We start from the raw sequence: 16725 nt of genomic DNA on the forward strand, positions 1-16725 counted from the left end.
TACGGGCTAGAGAGCCCTGACCCCTAGGGAGGGGGGTGCGCGTTCGCAGGGAAAGGGCTGTAAAGTAAACACGGGTCCCCGAGGGTTAGCTCTGCGCTCCGGGTTTCCCTACTCGAGTAGCAGAATCTCCTTTTGACCGCGCAAGCAAGATATAAAGGGTGGCTAAGGGCTCTACCCGCAAGGCGCCCGCGTCGCAGACGCGGTACCATTGACAAATCTGCGATATACCCCCACACGAGCAAATAGCAAAATCCGAATACCGTGCACGAACTGCGTGATGTGCGCCGGGCAAGCCTTCAGCTGGTGCCAAGACATTCGTAAAATTGAAGCCAAGAATTCTAAGATAAAAGGCCAAGAAGCCCGCCACATCCGTGCTTTCGAGAAAGCCGCTGATCGAGCCCAGCGTGCCCGCGGCCACCTCCCGCGCAGCACCGCCGCTGGGGACGACACGCTGCGGAATCGGATCGAGCCCATGGAGGAGGAGGGCGCAGTCGGCCAGCGCAGCAGGCGGAGTCCCTCCCCGCGCCGGAGCCCCCCTGCAGTCGGGGGAGTCCTCGTTGGCGATGAAGGTGGCGACATCGAATCGCGGCGGACACACGTCACGTGGGAGGAATGGGCGATGAGCGGGAACGATGCGCGCTACGACGCCGACTCCGCCGTGCTCGTGGCCGCCAAGCAGAAAGCCGCGCTCCAGGAGCACGCCAAGATGCAATGGCTCGCTTGCTTCGATTCAGCTCTCTCGGCAGCAGAAGTGGGGCTGGAGCGGGTGGGGGTGGATGCCGATTGAGGGAGAGCGTCTCCAGCTGCGCCCTGTGGCAGCTGCGCCCTGTGGCAGCTAGTCGAGGGACTTGGTAGTTGTGACCCCCCTGAGTGAGGACAGGAGAGAGAGAGCGTTTTGTGGTGTTGGTGTACGCAATAACGGGACAGGGTGGTTGTTCTCTCTATCTCCTCTTCTAGCTCTTAGCATGAGCTGCGCCCTGTGTCCGACCCCTTTTGCGCAGCAACACCTTAAACTTTCAGGCCCTCCAAATTCGGGTCGGAGCGTAGCGGAGTGGGCCCCGAGTTTGAAAAGGGCGACGGACGCTTGCGTCCTAGCCTCCAACAACGCCTCCCCGGCGCAGATGGGCCCCCGGAGGGATGCACAACCGCTCCACGCCACGCCGCTTGCCTCTTCCCACCTCATTTATTTTTTTTGGCCATCCGCGCCGCGCATCCAGCGCGCACCGGCGTCGCCCGGCGTATCGCCGAGACCGCGGCTGTCCGACCCGTCGCCATGGCCGTCGCAGAGTACGACTTCCTCTTCAAGTTGCTGCTGATCGGCGACTCGGTACCGCATGCCGCTCCCGCGCCTTCCCGCGGGCCTCTGCTGAGGCTTGGCCCCCCGCACGTCAGGGCGTTGGCAAGTCGTGCCTTCTCCTTCGCTTTGCCGACGACTCGTGCGCCGCCACACGCACCGCCCACCCTAGCCTGTGAGCGGAAAGTAGGATTTGCAGTCGCAGTCAACTGTCAAGACATTGCGTGGCTTGTCGCCGCACGCTAACAGCGCGCTGCTGCGGTGGCAGGTACACGGAGAGCTACATCTCAACCATCGGTCGCCTCGTTCTGTTCCGCGCGCCGCAGCCCACACCCCACTTCCCTCACTACACCTGCGCTTCAACGGCAGGCGTCGACTTCAAAATCCGGACCATTGGGATCGACGGCGCCCGCGCCGCCCGGAAAACGCCCCTTCTGTGCGCCTCCCCACACCTGGCGACGCTGTCGCTCGCAGGCAAGACGGTCAAGCTGCAGATCTGGGACACAGCAGGCTCGCGCCTGCGCAAATCTCAGTCGGCGGCGGCCCTCGCGCTACCACTAACCCCCTCGATATTCCCACTGTGCAGGGCAAGAGCGCTTTCGAACTATCACCTCTTCCTACTACCGCGGTGCGGACGGAGTGCGGGACCTGCAAGAGAACAAACCGCCCGCGCGACGCATCCTCCCCTTACTAGGCGCGCACGGCATCATCGTTGTCTACGACGTGACGGATGCCGACTCCTTCTTCAACGTGAGACGCGGCGTTCGCACTGGACGGATTTCACATCGAGACCTCTTGGCGCGTCCGTGCGGGTAGGTGAAGCAGTGGCTGCACGAGATCGACCGGTATGCGAGCGAGGGCGTCAAAAAGTTGCTGGTGACCGCCCTTCTCGCACCCGCCGCGCCGAGATTGCGTGGCAGACCCCCACGTACCACTCCATTCCTTCCAATCGCTTGGCAGAATCCATGCCCGAATCGCAGGTGGGCAACAAGACCGACCTCGTCAGCCAGCGCAAGGTGGAGACAGCCGCGGCAAAGGCGATCGCGCCGCCCTTTGCCCCCTTCTCGCCAACGGCGGTGATGTCTCCTCTGCGGTTGCTAAGCCCGTCTCCCGTGAGAGCAGGAGTTTGCCGAGTCGCTGGCAATGCCCTTCCTCGAGACGTCGGCAAAGAGCGCGAGGTGGTATCGCGTTGTGTCCCATTCCCTCCCCTTCCCATCTCTGAGCAGCCACCCCGTGTGGATCAGCAACGTCGAGCTCGCATTCCTCAAGATGGCATCCGAGATCAAGGCGAGCGTCTCTTCAAACCCAAAGCTCGGCGCGCCGGCAGCGCCTGTCAAGCTGGGAGGGGGCAGGCCCAACCCGTCAGCCGGCTGCTGTTGACATACTTTGAGCCCAGCGGGAGGACTGCTACATGGCTCGCGCGTCGGGGCACACGGGGACCAGTGCACTTTGTGCGAAAACAATGCGCTCTTTACGGCACTCGTTACATACAGTAGCGCCACACAGCACATTGTTCCATTGTGCGACAGTGGTGTTTGTTCGTATTTAAGATGAGAGTAGGAGGAGAGTACAAAAATACCCTCCCCCTCCTGAGGAGATGGCGTGTGCGGAGTGCGCGATGGCCGATGGCGATGCCCCCCGCCGACTTATGATTAGTTATTTACAATTCGTACGGCTCTAAAACGGCGGTTTTTATACTTTTTTTTCACACCACGTTGAGACGGTACGTTCGGCGGCTCGAACAGTCTGACGCTGCTCACTTCTGGTTGACGAAAGCCGCTGGGTTGATGCCGACGAGGAAGTCCTTCGCCGTGTCCTTGCCAGCCTCAAGCTCGTCCCACCACAGGTAGTCGAGGGTCTGGCTCGGGGTCATGCCAAGCGCCTGCGAGAGGTTGAGGAAAGCAACCATCTCGGCGCTCACCGTCTGCGCCGTGATAGTCGCGGAAGCTGCGGCCGCCTCGAGCCGCGACTTTGCCGTCCCGTTGGCGATCGCGACGGTTTGCGTCAGCTCCTGCTCGGCAACCATCACCCGCTGCGCGAAAGTGACCTACGGGCGGGGAGAGAATGGAGCTGTAGAGACCGTGATACGGGTCGAACCACCCGGTCAGTGCTCACCTGCATATTTTCCAGGTAGCGCTGGCTGCGCGTGATGTTCTGCTTCGTCGAGATGGATGTGACGATGGCCTCTTGAAAGACGTCGGGAAGCTCCACGTTCGAGATCTGCAGCGCCTCGACGTAGGCGCCGAGAGAGTCCCCAAACTTGCGGTTGAGCTCTTTCTGCATGGCCGCCGCGATGCCCTTCGAAGGAGCGGGGAAGGGGGGGGGGGGGGGGGGCAATGTGAACGTGGCGGCGCCCTCGGGCAGTGTGGACGCGCAAAGGGAGCAGCCAGCCATATGTGTGTATATTTTGGGAGCCATATTTTGGGGTGCGCCGGCCTGCTTGTCGTTGAAAAATGTGTACGCCGAGAAGTTGCAGGCGGTGTTGGAGATGACGGCGCGTGCGTTGTTGACGTACACGAGCTCCTCCTCCCCCTGGTAGTCTAGGTACAGCTGGTAAAGGCGCGCGGGCAGATACCGAAACTGGAAACTGAGGCCGAGCGTGAGCGGGAGTCCGTCTGCTGTCCGCGTGTGCAGGAGCCCGCGGCGACTGGGCGTGAACTCGATGGTCTGGATGACGCGTGGGAACTTTATGAAGGTGTGCCCAAAGCCGAGGAACTTGAGGCCCGCCTGGTCCCACGTCTTGCTGTCGAGCGTCATCGTGATGGCGTTGAAATCGAGTCCGTACTCGACGGTGTGCAGTGTTGCGAAGGAGAGTGCAAAGAGAATCACCGCCGGAGCGACGACAAAGGCCAGGCAGGAGAGCGCCAGCGACGCGGTGGTGGACACCATGCGGCTTCAGCCCGCCAGTTCGACAAAAAGAATTCGTGTGCGGACCTTTAAAATCCCTGTGTGCTGGCCAAGGCACGGGCAGAGGAACGAGAGAAGAATATAGGGTGGATAAAGCGCCTGTTCACGGCATGGAGGGTGAGCCACACCGAACGTACCGAGCGAAGAGCCGAACGGAAGGAGGACGGGGAAGATGACTCCGAGGAGGACGAACCAGTGGAAATTCAGTTGTCAGATGTCACGATGCATCCGAAGGGGACCCCAGCGCCGGCATCATCCGTAGAGGCACGAGTGTTCGAAGAGAGAGTGGACCTGAGCAACAACATGACTTGGAGGCAAATGATCGGAGTGGGAGTCAGAAATGTGGTCCTTGCGCGAGGGGAGCTCGATAGACTCGAGGGGCCAGGATATGCAGCAAGGAGGGCGGAGCTGCGCCGAAAGGCGAAAGAAGCCGAGAGAACAAGGGAACGGCAGGCGGCGGCGGCGCAGGACGAGGCAGAAGAGAACGACGCGACAGAGGAGGAAGTGACAAGGGAGAGAACGACGAGAGTGGGACGGCCGCGAGGTGGCATGAAGGTTGCAGCGAGAATCGGCGAGAGACTGCGAAAAGAGATAGGAAGAGGCAGACTCCCTAGGGTGGGCGACGGCTAGCGCATCACACTCCTCTCCTTAAAATCCCTGTGTGGTGGCGGCGTGCCGTCCTCCCATCCCTCCCTTGGGCTGTCTGTTTTCTTTCTTTTCTTTCTGTGTGCTGGCGGCGTGCCGTCCTCCCATCCCTCCCTTGGGTTGTCCGTTTTCTTTCTTTTTCGTGGGGACCCTGTCCTTCTCCCACCCCTGGTTTGGTGTGTCGTGAGTGAGTGAGTGACACACACACACACACACACACACACACACACTTTGGTGTGTCGGTTTTATTTATTTATTTATTTATTCGTGCGTCTCACATCTCTCCTGGAGATGCTTCTTTATCGGCACCAAGCACCAACCACAAAAACAACAACATTACGTGTGAGTGTTAGAGTTGTTTGGTATTGCTAAAAATCTCTCTCTCCCAACCACAGGTAACCAAAGACTTTCTTTTACGCTTGTCATGTGAGAGAGTGCGTTGCGTTCTTGTTTTGTATCCGCTTTCTCTTTTACCCGAAACGCCCTCAAGGGGTTCTGAATCCCCCCCCCCCCCCCCCCCGCCGCCGAGCATGTGGTGTGAGCAGAAAAGGCCAAGTGCGCCTCCCTCCCTGGAGCCGATGTGAGCCTTCCCCACCCCCTTCGGACCCTGCAATCCCCCGTTGGCCAGGGTTCCAACTTTTTCCGGGGTATGGTATGGTAGGCGCGGCCCAAAGGGTGGGGGGGTATGGTCCTGACCGCCCATCCCCGGTCTCCGGGAGGCTGGGTCTGTCAGCAGGCGGGGGGTATGGTCTCGAGGTGGGTTGCGCGAGGGTACCATACCATTCCCCGCAGAAAGTCCGAACCCAGCGGCCCGAGAAAATAAAAAGCTAGAGCCCAACGGTGTGGGGGCGCGGAGGGCTTGTTGGCGAGCCAAAATGGTGTTTTCCGAGGCCGCTGCGCTAGGCTCAGAGCGAGTTCGCGCTGCGCTAGGCTCAGAGCGAGTTCGCGCTGCGCTAGGCCCTAGTAGCCCCTAGGCTCAGACGGCGAGTTCGCGCTGCGCTAGCGGCTCACAGATGGCGAGTGCGCTGCGATCTATTTGCGCTGCGAGGATGAAAAGACCCCTTCTAGGAGCCGACAGTGGCCAGGGGCGGGGCTTGCATTTTTGCCGTCGCCAGTCGCCAGTCGCCCCCCCCCCCCCCCAAACGGTGGGTAGGGGGGTGGGGAGGCTGCCGTGTGCGCTGCGGTGCGCGTGCGCCGCACACCACACGGCGGGAAACAGACGGCGAGGGGGGCGCGGCGGCAGCGGCGCAGCGCGCGCGCGGCGCGCGCGACGGAGGGGCGGAGCAGCGACCGCTGGCGCGGTCGCTGCTCCGTCTGTGCCAGAGACGCGCGCTCTGCCGCTCCACAGAGCGCGCGTCAGGCAAGGTGGGGGCCCACACGCACACACACGCTGCACACGATTGGCTCGGGAGGTGTTGGGGGCCCGCGCGACAAAAGAATTCGGTTCTTGTCGCGCTGTGCCCCTGTGTTCGTGCGTCTCCCATCTCTCCTGGAGATGCTTCTTTATTTATTGGCACCAAGCACCAACACAGGTATTTTCAAAGACTTTCTTTTACCCGGGTACGAAACAGCTGCTCAAGGGGTTCTGAATCCCCCCCCCCCCCCCCTCCCCCGCCGCGGAGCATGTGGTGTGAGCAGAAAAGGCCAAGTGCGCCTCCCTCCCTGGAGCCGATGTGCGCCTTCCCCACCCCCTTCGGACCCTGCAATCCCCCATTGGCCACTATCGAGACGAGCATGAGCTCCGCACGTGCACCTGGCCAGTGTCGTCTGCCCCCCCTCCCCCGCCGGCGCCAATTTGCGGAGACGGCGACGAGCGCCGCAAATCGCCCGCCGCCGCTATCTCCGCAAGCTCCGCTTGACCCCCGCGCCACGCTCGGCCTCGGGCGGTGGCAGGGGGCGGGACGGCCGCGGGCGAGGGTGGGGGGAGGGGCCGAGGGATCGCCCTCGGCGAGGGACTGCCCTCACACGGATCGCCGTGTCCCAGTACTCACCGGCTTGCCGGGTCATTGTACCGTGTCGGGGCGCGAGGGCCAGTGTCGTGTCGGGTGCCACGGGGGCTGGCTCGAGGGCCACGTTCGCCGCTCGTGTCGGGTGCTCCGCGGGCGAGGGGGGGGGGGGGGGGGGTCGCCCTCGGCGCGGGATCGCCCTCAGACTGGTATCGGGCTGGGTGGAAAGGCTCGTCTCTCAGGCGCGTTGGGCGCACCGGCGCCGCGGCGGAGGGAAGGCGGGCTCGACGACAAGGTCACACCGCGCGGAATCTCCACCTCGCCTTCTCTGTCGCTCTCCTGGCCCGTGCTCATCAGTGTAAGGCCTGAGGTGTCCCAAACCGCACTTATCTGGGGTCTTTAAGCTCACACCGGCTCGTGATGCCACGGACCGACCCGACCGAGGGCTCGAGATTGGCCCCGGTGGACCCCATCCGAGGCGATTGCGAGGGCTTTCCGGTGGTCATTATCGACGCCACCGACCGTGAAATGTCCCGACTCACAGCCCTCATGCACCAGGTGCATGGATGCAGTCATAATATGTAGGCCTTCTCTCCCACAATTTTGAGCAATAGCCGCACAAATAGTGCTTTTCGGCAGTTCATCGCGACACGTCCAGGTGCCGACGAAGCGGCTTCCCAGCTCACCACCTCGCCTTCTCTGTCGCTCTCCTTGCCCAGGCCCATCAGTAGCAGGCCTGAGCTGTCCCAAACCGCACTTATCTTGGGTGATGAAGCTCACTCTGGCTCATACCACGGCTCTGCAGCCTCACACACGCCCGTTTCAGCCACAGACACCGCCGGCACGCACTCCCACTTCACACATGCTCAAGCACAACCCCACCAAAGCACAGCCCTGCTCAGAATGGGCAAGGTCCACGACTTGGTGACCCAAGTAGCCTCTGGCTCGCCACTGCACTCGGATCCTCTGCAGCTGTCTCGGGCTTTCCCCACGACAGCACCCCGACGGCAACGCCGAGCCTTTTGACGCCCGTCTGGTGGGCCTGCTGTGTCCACAGCCGCCCCTCACATGCAGCTCGCACCATGACTCGACACTGGGCCCTCTCATTCCGGTCGTGGCGGCGTGTGTGAAGGATGCGCGGCCGAGCCGCTGGCTGGCGCCGCTTGAACGTCCGAGAGCAGCCTCCAGGAGGCAGAATGAGTCGCGGTGCATGTCGCCATCGGCCTCCGGGGGTGGGCCCGGGGCCAGGCCACTCTCGGCGCCCGAAATACTCGGCGCAGAGCCCGGCATTGGGGCCGCGCGCGGACGAACGCAACCCTATAGGGTTTGAGGGCGCCCGCCCAAGAGCCAGGGGCCAATACCTGTAGGCGCCTCACGCTCTTGCGCTCCGCGTTCGCTGCGTACGCTGCGAAGGCGGTCTCGAAGTCGCCGGACCCGTCCACAGCCTCTTCAGCTCTTCGAGCAGAGCCCGCCCACGCGCCACGGAGCTCCATGTGATTATCTCGATCGCCAGCTCGGCGAGCGAAGCGATCTTCTTGGCAGATGCAGTCTCGGCTCGCCATAGTATTCGGCATACACACGGCAGACGACGTCGTAGATCTCTGTGGCGCCGTCGGCTCCAACGCTTCCGGGTGTCCGAGCGCGCTGACCGCAAACATTGCCGCGGTTGTAGCCTTCGAAGCGAGTGTTGCTCGGGGGGCGCAGCGCGAACCCCTCTGAAGAAAATAAATGTTCGGGCTGTGAAAATAAACGGTTGGACTGGGTGAGAGAGAGAGAGAGAGAGAGAGAGAGAGAGAGAGAGAGAGAGAGAGAGAGAGAGACTGGGTGTATGGATGGTCATCGAGAGCGGCTCCTACACACGTATGGGTATGGGTGTTTGACACAAGAAGAAGTTCCTGTCGGCCGCCGATGGACTCGCGAGGATTTTGCGTGGTTTCTCACGCCCAGATCTCACTGACCTGTGTCCATATCAGCGTGTACGGGGACACTGCCTCGGAATGCCTCGTGTAGTCAAACCAGTGACGAGCCATCCTCAGGTTGCGCTGGTACTGCTTCCAATCCGATGCTCGCAGCCGGGTGAGCAGCTCCTCGGCGTCCCACGCCTTGGGCATCCGGACCGCGAAGCGGGAGTAATTCAGGAAGTCGAAAAAGGGCTGGTGCCTCCAGCTGTAGTGCTCTATAACGGGGACGCACCCCTGCATCACGGCGAGTGCCAGCTTCTCTCCGCCCATCGTGTCGCCAGGCAAAGCGAAGCAGAACTTGCTGTCCGAGATCCCTCGCACGTACTCTCTCCTCTCACTGGTGGAGACGACGCACGCGTCGGGAAAGGTGGTCAGGCGGAGCATCGCACTCTTGACGCGTGAGCGGATGTTCTGGAATTCGGCGGACAAACTACGATCCGCGTTCCCGAAGTACGTGAGTGTGCACCGTCGGTTCTTTGTTCCGATCCCATAGTCAATCGCCCCCGCGGGGACGACAATGTCCCTGTCGTTCCCGCTGATCGTCTTGTCCTCTACCAGCGCGGTGCAGTACCTCGCCGCACCAGAGTGTATTGTCGGGTAGGAGTTAGGATGCAGAGCTAACAGGACGCACCCTTTTCCCTGAATTACCAGACGCGCCACATTTCTTCCGAGCCCTTCGATCGTCCTGCGCGCAGCGCCAAAAGGGTCACGCGTTTTCTTCGTAATATGCCTCGAGTAAGGGCAGTTGTCGAAGATAACGATGGAAGCATTCTCGTCGGAAGGGATCGCGGACAGCGTCTTGGAGAAAAAGAGCTCGGATGACATCTCTACGGCTTTCCCGGTCGTGAACTCGCTCCTCCATTTGGTAAGAGGTGCAGGAGCGGCGGTGCAGGACCGAACGATGCTCAGGGGTGGAGGGGAGGTAGCGATCGGACGAAGAAGGAGGTCCACTTCCGTCGGTGACGGAGGGTTGTCCGGCTGAGGGGTGGCGGCTGACTGCCGCACAGTCGGTGGCGGTGGTAGGGGGATGTGACCCAGCCTTGACGGCGGAGACGGAGGCAAGAGCATGGTGGCGGCGGTGGCGTTGGCGACCCCCACATGAGGAATGCAGGAGACCACGCCCGCATTGCTCTGTGATGGACGCCTGGTCGCATCCAAAGGCTTGAACCAGCACTGCTGGGAGGCAGCCAAGTACGTCGCGACACCGCAGCTCGGCCTCTCCTTGCAGAGGGCGCAGCAAGCCTCCTTTGACGCCACCCCTGTGGCATGCGCCCGGCCTCGTCCGCCCCTGTCGTAGTCGACGCCGGCCTCGAAGCGGCAGCTGCCATTCCGTTGAGCTAGGGCATCGTCTGGAGAGAAGCGAGGACTGGCGGTGGCGGCTTGATCCTGGCTGGCAGTCTCGAGTGCCACTGCTGCGTGCGCCACCGGCCTGATTGTGACGTTGATGTGGCGGTGGATGCGCAGGCGGTGTGGCGAAAGTGCGGCGCCGGCTGAAGACGCAAAGGGCAGGCTCTCCTTCTCTTTGTTCATCTCTGCGTCCTTGCGGTCATCGGGGATTACACGAGTGGAGTCATCACCGTTTGCCTCTAATGCCCAGAGGACACACGAGACGACGCCAGAACCGCTTTTTGATGGACGCCTGGTCGCACCCACCGGCTTGAACCAGCACTGCTGGGAGGCAGCCAAGTACGTCGCGACTCCGCAGCTCGGCCTTTCGGAGCAGAGGGCGCAGCAAGCCTCCTTTGACGCCACCCCGATGGCTCGTGCCCGGCCTCCTCCGCCCCTGTCGTAGTCGACGCCGGCCTCGAAGCGGCAGCTGCCATTGCGTTGAGCTAGGGCATCGTCTGGAGAGAAGCGAGGACTGGCGGTGGCGGCTTGATCCTGGCTGGCAGTCTCGAGTGCCGCTGCTGTGTGCGCCACCGGCCTGATTGTGACGTTGATGTGGCGGTGGATGATCAAGCGGTGTGGCGAGAGGGGGGCTGATTCTCCGGTCGGTCGGCCCAGTGCGCTTGAAGTCGCCTGCTCACGCCAGCCGCCACCGCCAGCAGCACTCAAAGCAACAAGCAAATTCGCCGCCATTCAAAGACCTGAGCCGGTCGCCGGGACGGCGGCCGGGCAAACACAAAGCTGCCTCAACGAGGAGCAAACTCGCCGGCATTTTAGCCCCTGCTAGGAAGGGGCAACCACTATGTGGTGTTTTAGGTGTTCTCTCTCTAGGTGTATTGTTGGCAAACTATGTGGTGTGATTTCGAGCAAAACTCGGCCTCGCGAGCTCGCGTCGCCCCGTTTTCGGGCTCCGGGGGCGCGGGGTGGGTGGGCACGTCTTCTGATAAACGCACGCAGTATGGAAGATACAAAGAGACGGAGGAGCAACGAGCGCCCTGCCTGGCGTGAGCCAAAGACACTCCCTCCGTAGACACTGATCACACACGGGTGGGACAGGGTGGGTCACAACGAAGCACGAGAGCGTGCTCGACAGAGCGACAGCGCAGCGCACTGCCGTCCAGTCGGCGAAGGGACGGCTGCTGCGCAAAGTGATCAGTTCTAATGAATGTACCGGGGCCCGACGGATAGATGAATCCGGGGCACCCTCCGCTCGCCCTGGCTAGGGGTTCGAGGTGGCCCCCACCCTGAAGAAACGCAAACAGGACAGACGCTACTTCCCTACTTATGGTCACCACAGTAAACGAAAATTCGACTTTGAGGGATCATATCTCAAAAGGCTGGGTGAGAGCATAGCATTATTATTGCATATTAGGCCGCATAAGATCAGACTTGACCCCATAAGCATCAAGAACCCGATGCTCCGGCTCGACTGTGCCGGCACACTGCCTCTTCGTGCCTGCTGCCAGCAGCCGTCGCGGCCCGTGGTGCACCAGAGAGAGAGGTCGACGCGTTGCCCCCGCCGGCGACCCCGCGCGGCTCAGGCCGGCCAGAAGGTGTGTGGTGACGGCACCGTGGCAGGAGTGCGGAGATGAGCTCGCCGAACGCGAGCAGCAGATGGCCAAAGTGTGCCAGCGCGAGAGCCTCGCGAGCGGGCGCAGAAGGAGCTCGCCGTGACACGATGCCGGGCGGTGGTGGTGCTCTGGCGACTGTGCACAGTGGGCAAAGTCAGGCTGCAACAGGGCAGCACGTTGGTAGTGCCCTGCTGCAGCCTGGCCTGACATGCACAGGGCGAACAGAGGCGGTACTATCGTCCGGCGCTCGTCGTCGAATCTGGGCCAACTTCGACCGCCGCCACAGCTCGCCACGAGCACGCAGCGACAAAATGTTGACTGTATGGAAGTTGAGGCTGGTCGAGAGGAAGAGGCTGCCGTGCGAGCCGGCAGCTGGCTGGCTCGCCCGCAGCGTCTTTTTCGGCTTCTTCATTCATACCCGGTAGTTGCGACACGCTGCGAGTATACCTTCTCTTGAACAAGTTATTTAGGGACACCCCGGTTTCGGACATCGGCGAACGATTCGACGGTGCCTCCAACTGAGCCAAATGGAGCCCTGTGATGTGGGACCTCACTCCCAGAAGCTTGGAGCTTCAGGCCGCGACCACGTGGCTAGGTGGACACTAAAGTGCCATTTTGGCGCCAAATCTTGGCGGGAAATGACACGTGGCTTGGCGGGAGTGTGGTGTGGCTGCGCCGCTCGCCAGCGCTGCTGTTGAGCGCCAGCTGCTGCTCCCTTCAGCCAGACGGCCGGGCCTGCGCAGCACGACCGCTGGCCTTCCTCCTGCACCACAGGAGCGCGCCAAGGCGCGCGTCTGGGCAAGCAGTGCGTCTCATCGCGATGCGAGAGTCGACGCTGTGACGCCGCCGCTCGCCGGCTAGAATGACAGTGGCAGCATTCGAGTACGCGTCGAGCTGTGCGTACCAGCACTCGTATGCGAGCTAATTGTGTCCCTGAGCTGCTGTGGGGTGCGTGGGCTCAGCTGCGGAGCACGTACTGGGCGGCGGTAGGGGGGTGTCGCTAAATAACTTGTTCAAGAGAAGGTAATACCCCACGTTCACCCATCCAGTGATTTCTTTTTTAGTTTCCCATAAGTAGGGTAGGTAGGTAGGTAGGTAGGTAGGTAGGGGCACCGCAGGGGCCAGGGTTTTTGCAGAATTTCATCAGTGCCGCCCAACGCTCGCCGCTCGCCGCCGCCCTGCCCTGCCCCGCCCAGCCCTCATACCGCCGACCCTTACCGTGCCGCGCCGCCTCTACACACACACACCTGACTTCTTGCTCGACCGAGTTTGCGTTGAGGAGCGAACCGAGCCGCCGGTGTGTCCCGCAGCGGCCTCGCTGGGCCAGAAAGTCGGCCCGCGAGTGCTCCGCAGCAGCCTCGCTGGGCCAGAACGTCGGCCCGCGAGGTGGATGCTAGCATGAGCCCGATCCGTCGCAGTGCTCTTGCGTTACGGCGGTAGTGATCTAATCACGCGGGCGGACCCTTACAGATCACAGATCACACTGAAAATGCGCCTGCGGGCGGACCCTCACAGATCACAGATCACACCTGCCCCGCGCTGTGGGATTTCGCGCAATCACTCTGAAAGCTCGCCGATCCCTGCGGTGAGCGCTGTGGTCGCCGCAGACTGCCTCCGACTTGACGGGCGCATGGAGACGTGATGCCTCCATGCGCCCGTCGAGTCAAAATCGACATGCGAGGCGATCTTTGGCCCGCCAGAGGGATAGGCGGCGTTTTGGGCGACAAACAGCGCTACGACCGCGAAGTGGCGGTGGACATGCTCCCATGTTGCCGACGCGGCGCCGGAGTGGCCGGCGCTGCTCGCCGCGACCACGATGGCTACTCCGATGCGCCGGGCCGACCCGTCCTACCCGACGGTGGCACTCTTCCACGTCTCGCTCACGCTGAGAAAAATTCTGAAACGGCGTGCAGCAGAGTCGCCGACGAGTCGGTGCGCGTGCCTCCTCGTGTCGCGTACCGTTCTCACACATCCATAAACTCACTTTGGCCTCACTAATAAAGCGAAGGCTCAATCCTCAATCCTGAGATTTTAGATTAGGACGCTGTGGGCCCGGCTCTAGAGGGCGCGGACCGTGAGTTGAGGAAATCGGGGGACGCGACCCACTTCGCCACAGACGGTCCCGCGCCTCGCCGCTATGACGGGGACACACCCCGCACCGTCCGCTGTGTCCCCGTCTTTGTCCGGAGTGAATACTCCGACGCGCTCGTCGGTGACGGTGTCCCCCGATTTCGCCGCGCTCGGCGAACCTCGACAGCGCTTTCGGTGGCATGCAGCTCTTTGCGACAGAAGCCTGGAGAGCAGCTCCTCTGCTGCTCACACACTCTGCACAGTTGGCACAGCCTACTGTGCGGCTGCCACAGCTGTCACAGCGATGGGCTCGCCCTCACTGGCCCTCAGTCACTTGTGCTGCGGCTTGTGTGAGCGACACTGCTCGGCGACTGCCGGCACACTGTGAGACCATGGGTGTGAGGCTAAACCACGCTACCAGCGCTTGGTCACATCGGCCCCGAGGTCAGATCCTTCTACTCTGTTGATTACAAGACTTGTCTACTGGCTTAAAGCCGAGCAGGAGGGCCCAGCGCACAACCCCTGTGGTCAACTCAGGGTCCACACCCCGTATCGCAGGAGGCGCGCTTTGTACTCGGGTTTGGATGGTAGCGGGAGGCCCCGCCGGAGCGCGGAGCCTCGCTGGTTACTGATTTATTTAGCACCAAAGAATATAATTTCTTTACCCGGGTACCAAACAGCTGGGCCTCGAGGGGTTCTGAATTCCCCCCCCCCCCCCCCCGGAGATTGTGGCGTGAGCAGAATTGGCCAAGTGCGCCTCCCTCCTTGGAGCCGATGTAGAACTGATATGCGCTTGTAAAAGCGCTTGCTCCCACCCCCTTCGGACCCTGCAATCCCCCGTTGGCCACCATCGAGACGAGCATGAGCTCCGCACGTGCACTGGCCAGTGTCGTCTGCCCCCCTTCCCCCGCCGGCGCCAATTTGCGCGGAGCGACGGCGACGAGCGCCGCAAATCGCCCGCCGCCGATATCTCCGCAAGCTCCGCTTGACCCCCGCGCCACGCTCGGCCTCACTGGCGGCACGGCCAAAACCGTCACTCGGCTGGAATCTCTTTGGCGCACAGCGGACACGCCTTCGAGCGCTTGAGCCACTCGCCCAAGCACTCCACGTGCTCGGCGTGCCTAACCGGGCGGCGTGGGACCGAGCTCGGTGGACCTACTTCTCTCTCTCCGCCTCGGCGCGGGACGGGAAGAGTCAGAGCGAGAGAGCGAGAGAGGCGGGCGGGCGGGAGAGCGAGGGAGGGAGCAAAGAGGAACAGGTTCACCCGCACGGCAGCACGCGCAGCGAGTCGCCCTCCTCCCACTCCATGCAGCAAATCGAGCACTTCTCGCCGAGCCGCACCCCGCTGTCGGCCCGCGCCTCGCACAAGCTCAACGTCCGCAGCGACCCCACCGCATTCGCGCTCGCCCCTCGAGACACCTCACCAAGCGCCTCGCCTGTACACGCGCAGGTGCGCTATTCGCGGGCCTCAAGGCACACGGACGGCTCGAAGCTCCACGGCTCTGCTCATGCGCGCGCATGCGTAGCGTGTGGGTGGGGTGGGCGCGGGGGGTGTGTGCGCTCACAGTGTGGCTTGCACTGGGCGAGTGGGGCGTGTGGTATGGGGGGAGTGTGTGCGGGGGAGACGCGCCCAAGCGCACGAGCGTCTCGTAAGAGTACTGCGACGGGGAGACGGCGCCCTCGCGCTCGTCGTCGCCCTCGCCCTCGTTGGCGAGCAGCGCCGCGCCCGCCGGCCCGAGCGCCGCGCGCAGCGCCTCATCATCCTCCTGCAGAATCGAGGCGCAGCAAGATGTACACCATGTGTGCGCGCTCCGGTGCATATAAGCCCCGTGTCCGCCCTCGGCCGATGTCACAGAGCCGGTTGGCGGGCGGGCGCGGGCGGGTGTGCGTTGCGGCGCTGTTGGGCTCACCTCCAAGTGTCGGAGGGAGGGAGAGAGGCATCGCAACTGCGTGGGCGGGCGGGCGCGCTGCACGTGGCTACTAGCTGGTGCGTCGCTCCTGCTGTTGCAGCCGAATCGCGAGGGCGATGGACTCGGCGTCGTCATCCGCGGCGGGGATTGAGGCGAGGCGCGCCTCCCCCTCTTCCCGCTCTCGCTGCCGCGCCTCCTCCTCCTGCTGAAGCTGCCACACCAGCTCCAACGTCGCCGCGTCATCGCCCGCTGCCACCTGATCAGACGCGGAGTGCCGCTCTGGAGTGCATGGCCGTGGGACAGCCGGCCATGAGACGGCCGGCGTGGCGACGCTGGGGCGCGCGGGGCGTGGAGTGCTAGTCAAGGAGGCCACTCGGGCGCCTCGTCACTCGGCGGCGGCGGCGGCGGCGGCGGCGGCGGCGTTGGTGGCTTGCTGGATGCGCCCGCCAAAGTGTCGTCGGGCTGGCGGTTCGAGCAGCCTGGGGAGTTCTCTCGCGGCTCGGTTCGACGCGCCCCATCAGGCTCGGGCGGAGTGGCAGGCTTCGGGGTCGGGGAGGGAGTCATGTCAAACCACGGCCAAAAAGAATTGTTGTATCTGGCTGTAATCGGCTACTACGGCCGGTCCACGGTCATCACATAGGAAGACTGCCAGAGCATCGAACAAGTGAGGGCGAGCGCCCTAAACGCAAAAGGGTACTCGGTAGGAATCCCACGACTACAAATATACGATGTGAAGGAGAGAGGAGGGATGGGAATGGAACACGCGTACACGTACGCAGCGGCGGCGCTGATCGATCAAGTGGACCGGGCCCTCAGCGCGGTGGAAGGGGAACCAGCGAGGGTGGCCGTGGAGAGCAGCCTAGCGCACTCTTCGAGGTGAGGGAGGGTGTAGATAGAGGATGTAGAGTGAGAGCGCTGTAGAGCTGTAGAGATGTAGAGCGCTCTGGAGCGCTGTAGAGCAATGTAGAGCTGTAGAGCTCTACATCCACCGCGTGACGAACTGCGTGCGTTGTAGAGCGATGTAGAGGCGCTCTA

At 62.7% G+C, this 16725-nt stretch overlaps 5 protein-coding genes across 5 annotated transcripts; 2 read left to right on the forward strand and 3 right to left on the reverse strand.

The window, feature by feature from the left end:
• Positions 1-277: 277 nt before the first annotated feature.
• Positions 278-787, forward strand: EMIHUDRAFT_228419 (hypothetical protein; the record flags this gene model as incomplete). Its single annotated transcript, XM_005787026.1, has 1 exon — positions 278-787. One exon carries the CDS (start codon positions 278-280, stop codon positions 785-787), a length of 510 nt encoding a protein of 169 aa, XP_005787083.1.
• Positions 788-1273: 486 nt separating this feature from the next.
• On the forward strand, positions 1274-2674 carry Rab1c (ras-related protein; the record flags this gene model as incomplete). Its single annotated transcript, XM_005787051.1, has 11 exons — positions 1274-1327; positions 1393-1436; positions 1563-1591; positions 1664-1699; positions 1769-1804; positions 1881-1922; positions 1989-2044; positions 2111-2170; positions 2275-2331; positions 2417-2472; positions 2539-2674. 11 exons carry the CDS (start codon positions 1274-1276, stop codon positions 2672-2674), a joined length of 606 nt encoding a protein of 201 aa, XP_005787108.1.
• A 310-nt stretch (positions 2675-2984) lies between these two features.
• On the reverse strand, positions 2985-4206 carry EMIHUDRAFT_455548 (hypothetical protein). Its single transcript, XM_005787027.1, has 3 exons — positions 3731-4206; positions 3410-3592; positions 2985-3341 (listed from the first exon to the last, which is right to left on the reverse strand). Exons 1-3 carry the CDS (start codon positions 4181-4183, stop codon positions 3051-3053), a joined length of 927 nt encoding a protein of 308 aa, XP_005787084.1. The 5' UTR covers positions 4184-4206; the 3' UTR covers positions 2985-3050.
• A 4523-nt stretch (positions 4207-8729) lies between these two features.
• Positions 8730-9578, reverse strand: EMIHUDRAFT_111194 (hypothetical protein; the record flags this gene model as incomplete). Its single annotated transcript, XM_005787028.1, has 1 exon — positions 8730-9578. The coding sequence occupies one exon, from the start codon at positions 9576-9578 to the stop codon at positions 8730-8732; it is 849 nt and encodes a 282-aa protein (XP_005787085.1).
• Positions 9579-14813: 5235 nt separating this feature from the next.
• Positions 14814-15600, reverse strand: EMIHUDRAFT_111195 (hypothetical protein; the record flags this gene model as incomplete). The annotated part of the gene is made up of 3 exons (XM_005787029.1): positions 14814-14901; positions 15045-15216; positions 15360-15600. The coding sequence occupies 3 exons, from the start codon at positions 15598-15600 to the stop codon at positions 14814-14816; spliced, it is 501 nt and encodes a 166-aa protein (XP_005787086.1).
• Between the last annotated feature and the right edge of the window lie 1125 nt (positions 15601-16725).

This window comes from Emiliania huxleyi (genome assembly GCF_000372725.1).
Source record: "Emiliania huxleyi CCMP1516 chromosome Unknown EMIHUscaffold_147, whole genome shotgun sequence".
NCBI classification, from domain to species: domain Eukaryota; phylum Haptophyta; order Isochrysidales; family Noelaerhabdaceae; genus Emiliania; species Emiliania huxleyi.

Coding starts and splice junctions, on each gene's coding strand:
- EMIHUDRAFT_455548 (XM_005787027.1), bottom strand. CDS start 4,183: ATGGTGTCCACCACCGCGTCGCTGGCGCTCTCCTGCCTGGCCTTTGTC. Junction 3,593..3,730: donor CATTTTTCAACGACAAGCAG/GCCGGCGCACCC, acceptor GCTCCTTCGAAG/GGCATCGCGGCGGCCATGCA. Junction 3,342..3,409: donor GCTACCTGGAAAATATGCAG/GTGAGCACTGAC, acceptor CCCCGCCCGTAG/GTCACTTTCGCGCAGCGGGT.